Source organism: Suncus etruscus, chromosome 1 (assembly GCF_024139225.1).
Source record: "Suncus etruscus isolate mSunEtr1 chromosome 1, mSunEtr1.pri.cur, whole genome shotgun sequence".
NCBI lineage: Eukaryota > Metazoa > Chordata > Mammalia > Eulipotyphla > Soricidae > Suncus > Suncus etruscus.
This window is the reverse complement of record NC_064848.1, coordinates 68,054,385-68,070,735: the sequence shown is the minus strand read 5'-3', so window position 1 is coordinate 68,070,735 and position 16,351 is coordinate 68,054,385. Positions and strand designations below refer to the sequence as shown.

At 38.9% G+C, this 16,351-nt stretch overlaps 1 protein-coding gene and 2 non-coding genes across 3 annotated transcripts in view; 2 read left to right on the top strand and 1 right to left on the bottom strand.

Moving 5' to 3' along the window:
• The first annotated feature begins 331 nt into the window (after positions 1 to 331).
• Positions 332 to 435, top strand: LOC126028610 (U6 spliceosomal RNA). The gene has a single exon (XR_007502451.1). It is a non-coding gene; the product is annotated as a U6 spliceosomal RNA (small nuclear RNA).
• A 2,370-nt stretch (positions 436 to 2,805) lies between these two features.
• LOC126030369 (small nucleolar RNA SNORA70) lies at positions 2,806 to 2,942 on the bottom strand. The gene has a single exon (XR_007503112.1). It is a non-coding gene; the product is annotated as a small nucleolar RNA SNORA70 (small nucleolar RNA).
• Positions 2,943 to 5,369: 2,427 nt separating this feature from the next.
• The window catches only part of KCNV2 (potassium voltage-gated channel modifier subfamily V member 2), a 17,670-nt gene continuing 6,688 nt past the window's right edge, over positions 5,370 to 16,351 (top strand). Inside the window, exon 1 of the mRNA XM_049773344.1 lies at positions 5,370 to 6,770. Within this exon, the coding sequence (XP_049629301.1) occupies positions 5,370 to 6,770 (1,401 nt within the window). The remainder of the gene's footprint in view (positions 6,771 to 16,351) is intronic.

The following is a 16,351-nucleotide window of genomic DNA, read 5'->3' as shown; positions in this document are numbered from 1 at the left end:
TTCCCCAATACTTACTGTGCTTCTGCAAAAACAACAACAACAACAACAACAACAAAAACTGAAACCTTGCCACACCATCCCTCCTCCCACTCTTTTCTTTTTCTTTTTTTCTTTTTTTTTCTTTCTCTCTTTGTAGTTGTTTTAGCTGTTGTTTATTGTTGCTATTTTTTAATTGTCATTGCCTGTTCTTTTTTTTTCTTTTTTTCCTTTTCCCAACAGAATCACAGAGTTTGAATCATCTTGTTTTGCCTCATAAATTGAGGGAAAAAAATGGAGGGCACCAGGACCAAACAGTCATATGAACATTGAGTGGAAATAAAAAATGATTAGAGTGCTTGCTTTGGCAGAATATATACTAAAATTTGAATGATACAAAGATTAGCATGGCCCCTGAGCAAGGATGACATGCAAATTCGTAAAGTGTTTCATATTTTAAAAATAATAAATAAATAAATAAATAAATAAATAAATAAATAAATAAATAATTAGACTTAAACACCAAACCCAAAGTCAAGGACAATAGAATTGATACCCAATCTACAACATGCTATACAAAGAGGGCAGCAGTTAACACTAGCAGACTGGGTGAGGGGGCAAATAGAGGTATGGGATACAAGCCGGATACAGGGGTGGAGGGAGGACAAGATGGGTGGTGAGAATGGCCCTAATTCACTGTCACTATGTACCTTAAATATAATTGAAAAGGCTTGTAATTCACATTGGTCACAATAAAAAAAAGAAATAAAATATGATTATAATAAGAGAAAATTAAACAGCACAAAAAGTAGTGATCCTTTTACTTTTTATAAAGGGACAATTGGGGGCTGGAGAGATAGCATGGAGGTAAGACGTTTGCCTTTCAAGCAGAAGAACAGTGGTTCGAATCCCGGCATCCCATATGGTCCCCTGTGCCTGCCGGGGGCAATTTCTGAGCTTAGAGCCAGGAGTAACCCCTGAGGGCTGCTGGGTGTGACCCAAAAACCAAAACAAAAAACAAACAAAAAATAAAGGGACAATTGATTATGGAAAAGTACATGTGCAACGCATTAAAAATATTGTGACAGTCTATAGCTATACCACCCTAAACACACTAATTTCATTAGATTTCATAAACTAAGCAGGGCCTGGTCGGCCTGGTTAGTACTTAGATGGGATAAAAATGTTGTGATATTATTAACTACAACATTAAAAGGAAAGAAATTGGAAAACAGTAAAGCATATGATCAGAAAAACATCCATATTGTCTGCCAACAGAACTTTAGGAATTCATTTAGAATCTCACAGGATAGATTTGAGGTCACAGTTAAACTACACCAACAAATGTATTACTAGTGTGTGCAGACATTGCACAACTATCACCTATTCCTAAAAGTTTAAAGCATAATTAAAAGTAAACTGCATGATAAAGATAAATGATGAAACTACAAGTCAATGAGGTTAAGATTGATTACTGAGGGGCTGGAGAGATAGCATGGAGATAGGGTGTTTGCCTTGTGTGCAGGACAATGGTTCAAATCCCATATGGTCCCCTGAGCCTGCCAAGCGCAATTTCTGGGCATAGAGCCAGGAGAAATCCCTGAGCGCTGCTGGGTGTGACCGAAAAACTAAAAAAAAAAAAAAAAAAAAAAGAAAAAAATAAGATTATTGAATTAATACACTGGAATATCAGGATTAAAATTATGGAAAATATAGTTGGGGCTTTCCTTCCTTCTTTATATCAAAAGTAATTCCTACTGAATAAAATTCTTAAATATGATAAATTAATGTATAAGAAGATGTTAAAGAACTACAGTGAAAAATACTTATCCAATATAACCAACCTCAGGAGGTCTTAAAAACAAAATTTTAAATGAGAAAAACTCACCATGAGAGTAAATACCTATATATATCTTTAATTTATCTCACAGCAAAGGGTCTGTTTTCATAACAACTAAGCTCTTCTATAAATCAGTAATATACCAGGCCCGGAGAGATAGCACAGCGGTGTTTGCCTTGCAAGCAGCCAATCCAGGACCTAAGGTGGTTGGTTCAAATCCCGGTGTCCCATATGGTCCCCCGTGCCTGCCAGGAGCTATTTCTGAGCAGACAGCCAGGAGTAACCCCTGAGCATCACCAGGTGTGGTCCAAAAAAAAGCAAAAAAAAAAAAAGAAAATCAGTAATATACCAACAACTCAATGAAAAATAGAAAAATGCAGCCAAGCATATGAAAGTATTTGACTGTATTCAGAAGAAAAGTAGAAATTTAACTAATCCACATATTGTTTTTCTCTTACAAAAATGGCCACATGACAAGAAGTATGGCAAAATATTTTCATTCACTGATTGTGAGGTGCAAATTGGTAAACATGAAGGAAATTTGGTTCTTTGTTGGTTTTGTTAAGAAGCAAGATTTATTCTGGTGGGTGGGTTGGGGTGGTGTTTGGTAGGATGGGGGATGGGAGGTGTGATCCAAGGTTTTCAGGCATGCTTTGTGTACCATTTGTCCAGTGGCTCTTGATTCTGATATCTTGAATAAACCACATCTCAGCCACCAGTGTCTACAAACTCATTAAACTTTATAAAGACCCACTTCTTGGAGATGTGGCTATCTGGCAACCTGGAAATTTGAACGTGGCCTGGTACAGAGCTTCAATCATATGTTTCTTCTTCAACAATTTGGTGCAGATAGGCATGATGACTTGGCCAATTGGAATTCTGGACACAATATCCTAAAGATTTCCAAAGTTTTCAAAGTGTCCCTTTGGAATTCTTTGAAGTTTAGATTGGGACCAGTATAAGAGCAGATAAGAGCATCCAGGACAAAGGACTGTCTCTAAGGTCCCTTATTACAGCCCACACAAGCAACAGGTTGCATACACTATCAACAAGGGCTGATTGCTGTCTGCAGCCACTGCACTCTGGACCTTATGGGGAAGAGGATGGTCAGCTTAATTGGCTGCACAAATTTTTCATTATTAAGCAAAATCACAAGTGTGTTGAGCATGTGTAAAATAAGTACACTATTGTTTAAAAAAGCAGAAACTAAAAACAACATTTATGTCTATCTTTGTTTCGTGGTTAGTTTCAAAATGTGGCAGATATTTATGTTCAGATATGAAAATACTTCTAAGGCATATGGTTACTAAGAAAACTCAAAACATAACTTACTGTGACTTATGTTAATGGAGATATATTCAAATAAAGGGATGGAGAAAGGATTTTGCTAGTGTATGTTTGTAATATGTCTGGAAAGCTAAACAAAAAATAGAAAAGGCACTTTCCACCTCATATACCTAGTTCAGTTTGGGAAGACCACCCTTCTACCTACTTCACAGATTATACAGGGAGATGCAAATCAAAACAACAAGGTACCATCACACACCATAGAGACTGGCACACAAGACAAAGAACAAGAACAATCAGTGCTGGTGGGGATGTGGGGAGAAAGGAACTCTCATTCATTGCTGATAATAATGCCATCTAGTCCAGCCCTTATGAAAAACAATATGGATATTCCTCAAAAAAAAAAACACCTGAAAATTGAGTTCCCATATGATCCAGCTATACCACTCCTAGGGATATACCCTAGGAGCACAAAAATACAATTCAAAAATCCCTTCCTCATACCTATATTCATTGCAGCTCTATTTACAATAGCCAGGCTCTGGAAATAACCAAGATGCCCTTCAACAGATAAATGGCTAAAGAAAATTTGGTACATATACACAATGGAATATTATGCAGCCAACAGGAGAGATAAAGTCACGAATTTTCCTTTATATGGAAAGACACTCTGATAATAATGTCCAGAGAATATAGGGATCAAGGCTGAAGAACTGGCTCACAATATAAAGCTCACCAAAAAGAGTGGTGAGTGCAGTTAGAGAAAGAACTGCACTGAGGACTATCATAACAATGTCAATATGTGAGGGAAGTAGAATGCTTGTCTCAAATGCAGGCGGGTTGTGGACGAGGAGGGAGATGGGGGCATTGGTGATGGGAAGGTTGCACTGATGAAGGAGGTTGTTCTTTTTATGAGTGAAACCCAACTACAATCATATTTGTAATCATGGTGTTTAAATAAAGATATTATTTTAAAAAATAAAAAATGTCTTATTGATTGAGATTTTGTGATCTACAATACTGTTGACAATAGTTCATCTTGCACATAATTCCAACACTATACCCATCACCAGTATACACACTTCCCTCTCCCAAGGACCCCAAGACATAGCCCTTTAATACCTTTCCTTCCAACTTAATTCTTTAAATCAGTTCTCCTGAAATATGTTGCTTTGGTTTTTTGTTACAACTTCACTGTTTGTCTTTAAGTCACATAATAGAGAGCTCTTTCTCTATTTATCTCTTTTTCTGACTGACTTCACTCATGATGTCCTCTAGTTCCATTCATGTTGGTACAAATTGCATAATTTTGTTCTTTATTAAGGCTTCATAGTATTCTATCCACATCTTCTTGTCTTTATTCTCAAGAGAACGGAGAATGAAAATAAATATGAAGAGAGTGTCTAAAGTCTGGACAGAATGTGGTGCAGAAGAGTTAGTAAGGTGCTTGCCTTGCATATAGTTGACCTGTGTTCAATTTCTGGCACTTCATATGATTCTCTGAGTCCTATCCAGAGCAATCCCTGATTACAGAACTTGAGCACTGCTGATGTTCCCCACTCTAACAACAAAAACCAAAACCAGGAGAAACTTAAAGATCAATCAGTGCTAATGAGGAATATAAATTTGAGAAAGGATTAAAATAAAATGCTTATGTGATTGAATGGAAAAGATCCTTTAGAATTTATATTTCTTCTCATTTATATTGAGAAAAAATATTAAAGTCCACTTTTAGCACTCTGTTGGTATTTCCACCCTTTCTTGGTTAGTGAGATTTCTAAGTCAGATGAAACTTCAGAAAGAAGAGACGGGTGCTCAATAATAGCAAATTTAGTAGCTTCTTTCTCAGCATACATACTCTAAACACTTTCTAAGGGTTGCCAGGCATTTTTATTAGCAATAGTTTCTGCCTATCTGATTATCTGTGGATTTGAGAGTACTTAATCATCCTCTACGTCATACACTGGAGAGCTATTCCAGGACACATGCTAAGAGGCTCTAAATCCCTCCTAACACTTACATCTACCCTATTGGCAAGAATAGAGCAGTTAATAGTCATCTGCATAAGCACTCAGACCCTTTGGGCTGGTCGGTTTGCACAGGGCCTAAGAAGCAGCAGCTCTAAAGGTAATACCTGGCCTTGCTGATTTAGGCTGTTCTTTTTAAGGCAGTACAAAGCATATCATCTGCCCTCCTAGTGTCTTAAGTAACCTAAGGACCCTTGTATCGCCAGAAAGGAGCAGCTGCGTGTCCACTCTCCCCAGCCATGCTGAAACAGAGTGAAAGGCGACGGTCTTGGGGCTCCAAGGCCTGGATTACTGCGGACAGTGAGATCACATCGCACACAGAAGCCAGCCAACACCGTGGGAGCCTCTGCTCCGTGGGAGGTCGCAGTGGCTCCCAAGCTAGCATCACTCCATGGATCGAAGGCAACTATAACTACTACATCGAGGAAGAGGAGGAGGAAGAAGAGATGGAGGACTGGAAGGACGACCTAGCAGAGGACAATCAGCCAGAAGAAACAGCCACGACGTCCCAGCTCCAGGGTGGCTCGGACCAGCTCCCAGCCACGTCCACGCTGAATGTCAACGTTGGCGGCCAGAGCTACCAGCTGGACTACCAGGAGCTGGCCTGCTACCCCAAGACGCGCTTGGGCCGCCTGGTGACCGCTCCCAGCCGCAGCCGCCAGTTGGGACTGTGCGATGATTACGAGGAGCCCACCGACGAGTATTTCTTCGACCGGGACCCGGCGGTTTTCCAACTCGTGTACAATTTCTACGCGTCCGGCGTGCTGCTGGTGCGCGATGAGCTGTGTCCGCGCAACTTTCTGGAGGAGCTGGGCTACTGGGGGGTGCGGCTCAAGTACTCCCCTCGCTGCTGCCGCATCTGCTTCGAGGAGCGGCGGGATGAGCTGAGCGAGCAGCTCAAGATCCAGCGCGAGCTGCGAGCCCAGGCTCTGGCCGAGGAGGCCGAGGAGCTCTTCCGAGACGTGCGCTTCTTCGGGCCGCAGCGCCAACGCCTCTGGAACCTCATGGAGAAGCCCTTCTCGTCGGTGGCGGCCAAAATCATCGGCGTGGCCTCCAGCCTCTTCGTGCTCATCTCCGTGGTGGCGCTGGCGCTGAACACGGTCGAGGAGATCCACCGGCAGCCAGATGTGGGAGGCAGCGGTGGCCACCCGAGGCCCATCCTGGAGCACGTGGAGCTGCTGTGCATGACCTTCTTCACCCTCGAGTTCCTGCTCCGCTTGGCTTCCACGCCCGATCTTCGGCGCTTTGCCAGGAGTGCTCTCAACGTGGTGGACCTGGTGGCCATCCTGCCCCTGTACCTGCAGCTGTTGCTCGAGAGCATCCCCGGGGAGGACCAGCCGCATGGCAAAGGGTCGCCCCGGGAACATGACCTGGAGACTGTGGGCCGCGTGGGCAAGGTGGGCCAAGTGCTGCGCATCATGCGTCTCATGCGTATCTTTCGCATCCTCAAACTGGCACGCCACTCCACTGGTCTGCGCGCCTTCGGCTTCACGTTGTGCCAGTGCTACCAGCAGGTGGGATGCCTGCTACTCTTCATCGCCATGGGTATCTTCACCTTCTCTGCAGCTGCCTACTCAGTGGAACATGACGTGCCTGGTACTAACTTCACCAGCATTCCCCACGCCTGGTGGTGGGCAGCGGTGAGTACCACTGCTCGCTACTTTTTCCCATGCTCTTCCATGGGTAGACTCTGGGTCTTCCTTTCCTTGGTTATCAATCATCTCACTGTCTTTTGTCCTCTGACGCTTTCTTGGCCTTAATCAATCATGATTCTCTTTCCATTCCTTTGCCCGTTCCAGTTAACAGAGAGGTAAGTATTTTAGGAATGGAAAAGGAGTAGACATATAGTCCAGTAACAGACTAATTGAAGTTGATTTAGTCCTAGCGAGTGAGCAAAGTTAAATCACTACTGACAGGAAGAGTTTTAGGAAGAAATTATTGTTAATGGATGTGGGAAACTTCATTGCCATCCTTTAGATGCGCCATTTACAAAACATCCATTAATTTCGTGATTTGTAACGTCCATCTTATTTCAACAGCCTAATTCTGTGAGTTGGTACTGCGGGTGGGTGGTGTGGGAGTGGGGAGGAGGAAATGACACAAAGATGGGGAGATAACTCAAGTACATTCAAGTCAGGAGTTCACTTTTCAGTATTATTGGTTTCTCCCCATTACACCCCCAGCACTGCCAGTTGTGGGCTCTATACAGAAATCAAAACAGAGCAAATAATGGAAGATTTATTTCAGGAAGTTAAATTTATATAAGGATGGAAATGAGATTTATCTAAGTGGAAATGTGATTAAACCATGTCAACTCATCTGAAATATAGCTGTCACAGGGTTAAATCTGAATGTAGGAAGAAATAACTAAAACAGTTGTTTCAGTGTGACCAAAAATGCTCAGGTTGGTTGTCATGGCCTCGTATTATAATTAGAGGAATTGAGGTGCAGAGATTTTGACTTATGTACATAACACAGCAGAGTAGTATTGAAACCTAATTCTGCCCAACATAAAACCTATGTACTTTTTACATCCAGCTATAGCTCTTTCAAGTTTCTGACATTTGCATGCTTTGCCTAATTTGCAGCTAATACATTTATTATTTTTATCATTGTTTTCTTTGGTATTTGCCTTTTCATAATCAGTTAACCATTTACTCATGCAGTGGCATTTCTGGCATGCTAGATTAAATACTTGAAGAATCCCTGAGTCCATGTAAATGCTTATTAGGTATTCTTAGGTGGATATATATCCATAGGAAACAACAATGTATAAAGTTTCCTTAACAAAAAAAATTACTTGTAATACCTTTATGCCATTAATCAAATATAGCCAGGTTTCCCCATATAAGTTTTTTCAACATTAATATTGAATATATCAGAACTTCACAGTCTGGTATAAACTTTTGGAACAATCCAACCAAGAGTTACTGATGAAGTAGTGTGGTAAGAGATTGATTCTAGTGTCAGGTCCACTAATAATTAGCTGTATTCCTAAATAAGTAACTGAGAAAACTCCACTTCCTTCCTCAGTTTCCACATCTTTCAAAAGGGAAAGATGTAGAGTTCTGCAGACAATGATTCCTTCATCCCTGGAAAAGGAAATGCTCATATGTTCTATAGGATTTTCAAGCTTTCAAGCTACATAATGTTGGACTTCTGAATGAGCTATCTAAATGCTGTTCCTCTTTTCCTATTTTAATGATGAAAAATCACCCCCATAGTAAATACTTAAATTGTATGTATACAGACAGAGCTGATAGAGGTTGGTTTGTCTTAAGCAAGTGCCACCTTGGACATAAGTATAGAGGAAAGTAAAAATGAACAAATCCACACACTGGTAATAAAATGCCACATTTTAGATAGTGTGGGCCTATTCATTCATGTGTCTGAGAAGACTAGTATTTACAGGCTGAACTTGAACTCTTTGATACTTTAGCTGTAACCCACAAAACTTTTTTTCAACTTTTGTATATTAATATAAACACATTGCCAGATAAGAACTCTTTTACTAGTGAGTTCTTCTTTTTTAAAGTCTTTGAAGTGAAGTTCAATTTAATCTCTTGACCAGTTTAATATACAATAAAACTGAAATTTTCAAGTTTGGAAAGATATCTCAAGAGACCAGAACTCAAGAGACTAAGCTTTTGTAGCCATTTCATGATCAGGAGCTACTTTCACAGACTAAAATTCCCATATTTTAACTTCACTATTTACCAATCTGACCCTTTGATAGTGGCCTTTGTCCATTTGAATCTCGATGAATCTTGAATCTAGACTGGTAAAATCCAATATGATTTAAATAAAAAACATACTTGTTTCTAATCTCATCTATGGAAACAATTAGAGCAATTTCTCTCAAATAATATAGAGCTCAGCCGCTCTGCTTTACATGACTAACATCTTATTAAAATAATTATTTTATATACTAGTTATATAGAATATTGTATATCATATTGTTAGAAGAGCAAAGAGTAAAGAATATTGACAAAATGATACAGACAAAATGGATTTCAGGTTTGTTATGTAAATGCAAGTTTAAAAGTTGCAAATGTTAAGAACATTTCATCATGTAACTCATAAAACTCTGTCATTTATTGACTAAAATTTTATAAGCTTCTCTAGTGTACCAAGTGGTATGCTAAACATTAGGGATACTGATAGAAAATAACTTTAGTGACTGAATAAAAATAAAAAACTTTAGTGACTGAATCTACATCTGATGGAAGAATCAAAGAAGCTCTATTGAAGATGACATAGACTTTAATAATGAGAAAAAAATTCTAACTAAATTGACATTAGACTATAAGAGTGGACTCATAAAAATAACTGATTCAATGGTCTCCAAACATTTTATGAATTCTATCTCTCAAAATTTTAAATTATTTGAGCACACAACCATGATAAATGTATAATTAAGTATTTATAAATTATAAGCTACCCTTTTCCACAATAATGATATATCTCAAACCACTATAAAATTAAATGATTTAAACCACCAAGCATTTATTTAGTTAATAAGCTTTCAAGTCAGCACTTTAAACAGCATTTAACTAGAAGATTCTTCTCATTTTTACTGATTTCAGTCACTTATATATTTAATGACCAGCAACTGATAGCTGGAATCAAGTAGACTAGATCATATAATTCTTATGTTCTAACAGTCATGGAGAGAGAGAAAAAGCGAGAGAGAGAGAGAGAGAGAGAGAGAGAGAGAGAGAGAGAGAACAAAAAATCAAACTCAATAAGGCAAGCAGTGGTTAAGTTTCTGTTCCTTTCCTTTGTTAAACCCATTGACCAAACCTAGGTGTAAGGTCAAACAAAGGGCAGAGAGACAAGTTATATGACAAACATCATGGTTGGAAACAGAGGAGATAAAGAATTAGCACCAAGTAATAATCACTCTACTTAGAGTCTACTACAATGAGATGTTACTTCTCTGTTATGCACATCAGAAAACACTGACCCTGGGGCTGGAGAGATGGCACAGCAGTAGGGTGTTTGCCTTGCAGGCAGCTGACCCAGGATGGAAGGTGGTTCCCAACATCCCATATGGTTCCCCGGAGCCTGCCAGGAGTGACATCTGAGTGCAAAGCCAGGAGTAATCCCTGAGCGCCACTGGGTGTGACCAAAAAAAAAAAAACCCAACAGGCAAAAGAAAACACTACCTCACACACTGAAAATTTAAGTTCTGGGGAAGAAAAATATAATTAATATATTCTAACAACATTCCAGCACTGTATCCCATGTGGTAAATTCACCCCTAGAGACAGTTTCTCTAATCCATCCATCTCTGTGTTTTTAGTACTTTCAGACAACCCTACAATATGACTTGCTTTTAATAATTTTTCCTCTATGCCAAGGATCCTGCAAACTTCCTCTGTAATTCAACTCAGGATTTTAAGGGGAACATAGTAATTTTCATTTTTGTGGATTCTCCAACAGCTGCAAAATAAATCCCTCATGGACACTCATGTCTTCAAATACTCATGCATTAGGATAAAAGATAGCCCCACCCTACTCATCTGTCAGATGGTAGTTATTTGTAAGCACTAATATAATCGAAAACATATGTAAAATGCTAGTCTGTTGTACATCTGCAATAAATAGAAGCTATCATATCTGACTTGATAGTGTTTATCACATGGAAGCAATAACCCTTACTTCCCGATTCATTTTGAGAAAATAAGACATAAGTTATTTCTTCTCTGCTAAGGAAAAGAGAATGACTGTTAAACATACAGAAGAGTTTGCCATATATTCTGTTAGAGCTTCTCAGTGTCCAGATAAACAGACCCTGGGATAGATTCAACCATGCTAGAACTCTAGGGACTGCCTGAGTTAAAGAAATGCCTGGCACAGCACAAGAACAATTAAGCTATCATCATTGATCTCCAGTGTGGTGATGTTTTTCAATAAAAAGGGACAATTCAATTGTTCAAAAACCATTTCCTTTTGAACTGTCCAGAACAAATTAAAGATATAGAAAGCAAATTAAAGCAAAAAATTATGTGAAGAATGTATTCTTTAAAAAAAACTCTTTATAAAGAACATTTATCTCTAGCCAAGGCATCAGATAATTGTGTTTCAGAAACTTTGCACCCATCTCTGATTTTATTAAATACACATCTTTCAAAGATCACTAAGGGCCGTAGGAACCAGGGTGGGTAGGGAATTTGCTTTATACACAGCTAATCCAGGTTCAATCTCTGGCATCCCATATGGTCCTCCAAGCATTGCCAGAAGTAATTCTGAGAATGGAGCCTGGAATACCTTTGAGCATAATGTAGTGTGGCCCCAGGAGAAAGGAGAAGAAGAAGAAGAAGAAGAAGAAGGAGGAGGAGGAGGAGGAGGAGGAGGAGGAGGAGGAGGAGGAAGAAGAAAAGAAGGAAGAAGAAGGAAGAAGAAGAAGAAGAAGAAGAAGAAGAAGAAGAAGAAGAAGAAGAAGAAGAAGAAGAAGAAGAAAAGAAGGAAGAAGAAGAAGAAGAAGAAGAAGAAGAAGAAGAAGAAGAAGAAGAAGAAGAAGAAGAAGAAGAAAGAAGGAGGAGGAGGAAAGGGGGAGGGGAGTAGAAGAAGGAGGAGGAGGAGAAGGAGGAGGGGAAGGAGAAGGAGGAGGCGAAGGAGGAGGAGGAGTAGAAAAAGGAGGAGGAGGAGGCGAAGGAGGAGGAGGAGGCGAAGGCGGAGGAGGAGTAGAAGAAGGAGGAGGAGGCGAAGAAGGAGGAGGAGTAGAAGAAGGAGGAGGAGGAGGAGGAGGAAAGACACGAAGGAAGAGGAAGAGAAGGATGTCATCCCTAAGGGCTAGAGATATAGAACATGGGTTATGGTATTCCCATATATGTGAAAGTTCTCAATTTAATTTTTGGCACTATATATGGTTCTCTAAGAACCACAGGTAGTTATCCTTGAGCACAAGGACAGGAGTAAGCCCTGAGCAGTCAGGTATGGCCCAAACCTACCCTCCACAATATTTTTAAAGATCAATGAGATTTACTTTTTTTTTTTTTTGGTTTTTGGTTTATGGTTTTTGAGCCACACCCAGTGATGCTCAGGGGTTACTCCTAGCTATGCACTCAGAAATCACTCCTGGCTTAGGGGAACATATGGAACATGGGGGATCGAACTGTGGTCTGTCCTAGGTTAGTGAGGACAAAACAAACACCCTACCGCTTGAACCACTGCTCCAGCCCCAGGAGGTTTACATATTTCCTATATTCTTTCTTTGGTTTGCCTTCTTGCTTTAACTTAGAAGATTAATCTTCCAAGTTATTATGAAGAAAAAAGAAAACAAAGTGGTATTTTAAACAGATGGAATCTAATTCCAGTGAATATATTTGCGTGATGTGAATGGAAGAGCAAAATGGAAACTGAGATGACTCAATGCTCAGTAACTATAAGAAATATCTGTTGGCCTTGGAATTGGGACCAAATAGAATAATCATTAACTCAAAATCTAGGCTAAATCTGTCATAGGTGTTTCAAACATCACTAGGATGACATGGGAGTTCTGATCATGGGGGGAAAAAAGATGCCATAATTATAGGTCTCTGCTTCCAGAAATAGAAATAGGAATAAGTAGCCTTATCTTCCCATCTCATTTTCCAACCCTTCGATAGTCTCCCATTGGCCAAATACAACCTGAGAGGAAAGGTAAGAAAAAAATCTGAGAAAAGTAGTGAGCAGACTGTAGCAAAAAATTTACAGAGAATACAGAAGAATGTTGGACTTTGTACTGAGAGAAAACACTCAAATGTGTGATATAGGCATTTGGATTTTCTTGACTCCATCAGAAGTATCATAGGAGCCATGCATGGAATATCAGCTCTTAGGCAATCATGACTTTTGATCTTGTGGATTCCTAATTTTAGTGTGATCCCTTGCTATCTCTTTAAATTCTACCCATCCTATTTGCCAATAGGACTTAAGCAGGACATTATAGAACTGTAGGGTATAGAAAAATTACTAAGTAATTTGAGGATGCAAAAGCCATTATTATTGCAATCATGGATTATGGACATTTTCATAGATGAATTAATTGACTCAAAAATTTAGCTTTTGTACCCCCTATTCCTATTGTAGAGTTTCTGTATATGTCAGAAATTTAATATACAAATAAATGTGGTTCTTTTCAAGATAATCAACCCAATATATTTATAACAATTATTCTAGCAGATCAAAACATTCTTGGAATTCCACTGAGGAATTATCTTCAGAATTCATGATATGTCAACTTTATTCTTTCTATTACTGCCAAATATTTATCTTTTTGAAAGGAAATTCAATATTTCAAAAACAGGCTTCAACCTGAAGTTTAACTAAGAGTTAAGCCTCAAAGTAGATAAGTTCCCTAGTTTCAGGATCGGTCACTAACCCTTTGTGCAGATGTTGATACCAGACAGGAATTACTAAATTATTTATAGCAATACCAGAGTGGCTCAACTAAATTTAGCCTTTGAAGCCTAATTCTTTTTTTAACATTTGGATCATTTTAATAAACACTACATGCCTATTACAATGATTAAAATTTTTAAAAAATTTACCAAATAACTGTAGGTGGGAAGAACTGGAACTTTTAACACTACTGGTGAAAATGCGATTCTTACTAAAGACAATTTGCACTGATGTATGTAATAATTTGTGGTATTATTTTTCTTCATCCATTTTTAAATAGAACCTACTCTGACAGTGCTAGTTACTTGTGCCCAGCATCCACTCCCAGTCATGCACAGGCTTGAATAAGACCTGATATCTTAATACCTCAGGCCTGGCATGCAGTACTGTTCAGACTCAGTGGTGCTATTAGCCACCAGCCACCAAGAATATCCTTTTCAGTGAATGGATGTTCACTCAGTGGCCTCTACATGCTATGCATAAACTCTCTAGAGCTTGACCTATCTTTCTGGTCAAAATATATATTATATAACATTTTTCTCCTTTTTGCTGTTATCATTGTAATGACTAGGGATCACACACAGTTGGCCGTGCTACTTACACATATGGTTGTGGTGTTCACTGGGAAAAATTACCAAAGTGGTGTATGCTCATACTCTCAGCTTACCAGGAATGCTTTCCTAAGAATGTGGTGCTCGCACACGTTCAATAGTGATTGCACCCCCAGGCACCATAATCACACATATTTAGTTGTAATGCATAAACACACACACACACCCCTTTCTCTGTCAGGAGATCACCCATGGTGTGTTAGCCCCAGGGTCCCAGTGACCAAAGAAGTTGAAACTGTCCTTGGTATATATGGAAAGAATCAGGATTAAAGTTATGACCTTTTGATTACAGAGCAAATGTTTTTAGTCACTGAACTAATTCTCTAGATTATGTGAATTCCATCCAGAAAAAATTATCTTTACCACTTCAAATACTTTTGGAAAATTAAGATGGTATGTTATTTTGAAAAATTTGTCTTTAATTTGTGATCATAATTCTTAAATGCAGAGATCAGTGAATGCCAATATTTTCTTCAATGCCTGGACAAAAATATTGGATCTTTGTCCTCCCTGTAGTATTTCATGGGTCCATACTAGTCGATTGATCAGTAAGTAACTTGCTAAGAAAGATCACATACTACAGGCTGAAGAAGACCTATTGAATTTTAAATGAAGTGGTAGATACATTTCTAGTTTATAAATTAGTTGTGCCAGCCGTTTTTTGGAAGTATATTCAAACCGATTACAGACAATTTGGTCACATTTTAACCCAACTCTTGCTAATGTGAGAACTCATTCTGTGAGGTCACTTTTATTCTGGGGCCTTCATATTTTAACGTTTACCCAGAGAGAAATGCCTTGGCCTTTGGAATGGAGTGAAAAGGTTCCCTAAAGCCAAAAAATCCTGAGTTCCTTCTGAGCCAAGGAGTAAAAAGTGGATCACAGGATGAGTCAAATTATCCACAAAGCAGACAATGTATAAATTAGTTTTGCATTTTGAATAAATTCCTTCGGATCATGCAGTCTCCTAGCAGAAGAATTATTTGCCCCAAATAGAGATCCAAGATACACAAAAATATTTAGATCATATTGTACACATCAAATATTTAATATTCCCTAAGCCAAGTCTCTAGTTTTCACTCAGAGTTCAGCCAAAAGAGAGTGGGGGAAAGAGTGATGTTATATTTTGGAACAAAGCCAGTGTGGGGACCGGTCAGAAGTTTAAAATATTTTGTCTCAATTATTTGCCTTCTTCTGTGTCCTTTATCCTGGACATTCCAAAGGCTGCTACACAAAAGCATCTGCTTTGACCTTTCATGGTGCTTCATTTTCTGAAACCATCCCTTCCTATCACTCACTTCTCAGTTGAAACTCCACAAAGATCTTGTCCCAGGAATGTCCAGTTACTCATAAACAATGAGGGGATTAGAAACACCAGGTCCCTGACTAGTCAGAAATCTGGTAAACTTTTGGTCAGCTCCTCAAGAACTTAGTACTGAGAGTTGGGAGAGAATTTGAGTGGAACCCATATATTGCATGTACAAGTCCCCTAATTTGTTTCCCAGTATTATGTGCCTCCCTGACCACCTTCTCCAGCACAGCTGGGTTGATTCTGGAGCACCATTATATACTGAATACAATCATCACTGGGTTAAAAAAATGATATATCAGACCTATGTAATGGGGTCAAGTATTGCTGGGAGCCTCTGAGCATTACTGGGGAACACCCCCAATAAAAGCCTAAATCCTAAATCAGTTATCAGGGAAGTTTGTAGTAACAAAATAACAGATATTTTGCATAGTATATGTATTATTATTGTATTCTTACAATAAAGTATAAAAATGTTATTGACAATATAAGAAATAAAATGTTGGGCCAGAGAGATAGCATGTAAGTAGGGCATATGCCTTGCATGCAAAAAGATGGTGTTTTGAATTCCGGCATCCCATATGGTCCCTCGAGCCTGCCAGGAGTGATTTCTGAGCATAGAGCCAGGAGTGACCCCTGAGTTCTGCCAGATGTGACAAGAAAGAAAGAAAGAAAGAAAGAAAGAAAGAAAGAAAGAAAGAAAGAAAGAAAGAAAGAAAGAAAGAAAGAAAGAAAGAAAGAAAGAAAGAAAGAAAGAAAGAAGAAAGAAAGAAAGAAAGAAAGAAAGAAAGAAAGAAAGAAAGAAAAAGAAAGAAAGAAAAAGAAAGAAAGAAAGAAAGAAAGAAAGAAGAGAGAAAGACAGAGAGGAAGAAAGAGAGGAGAGAAAGAAAAAGGAAAGAAAGAGAGGAAGAAA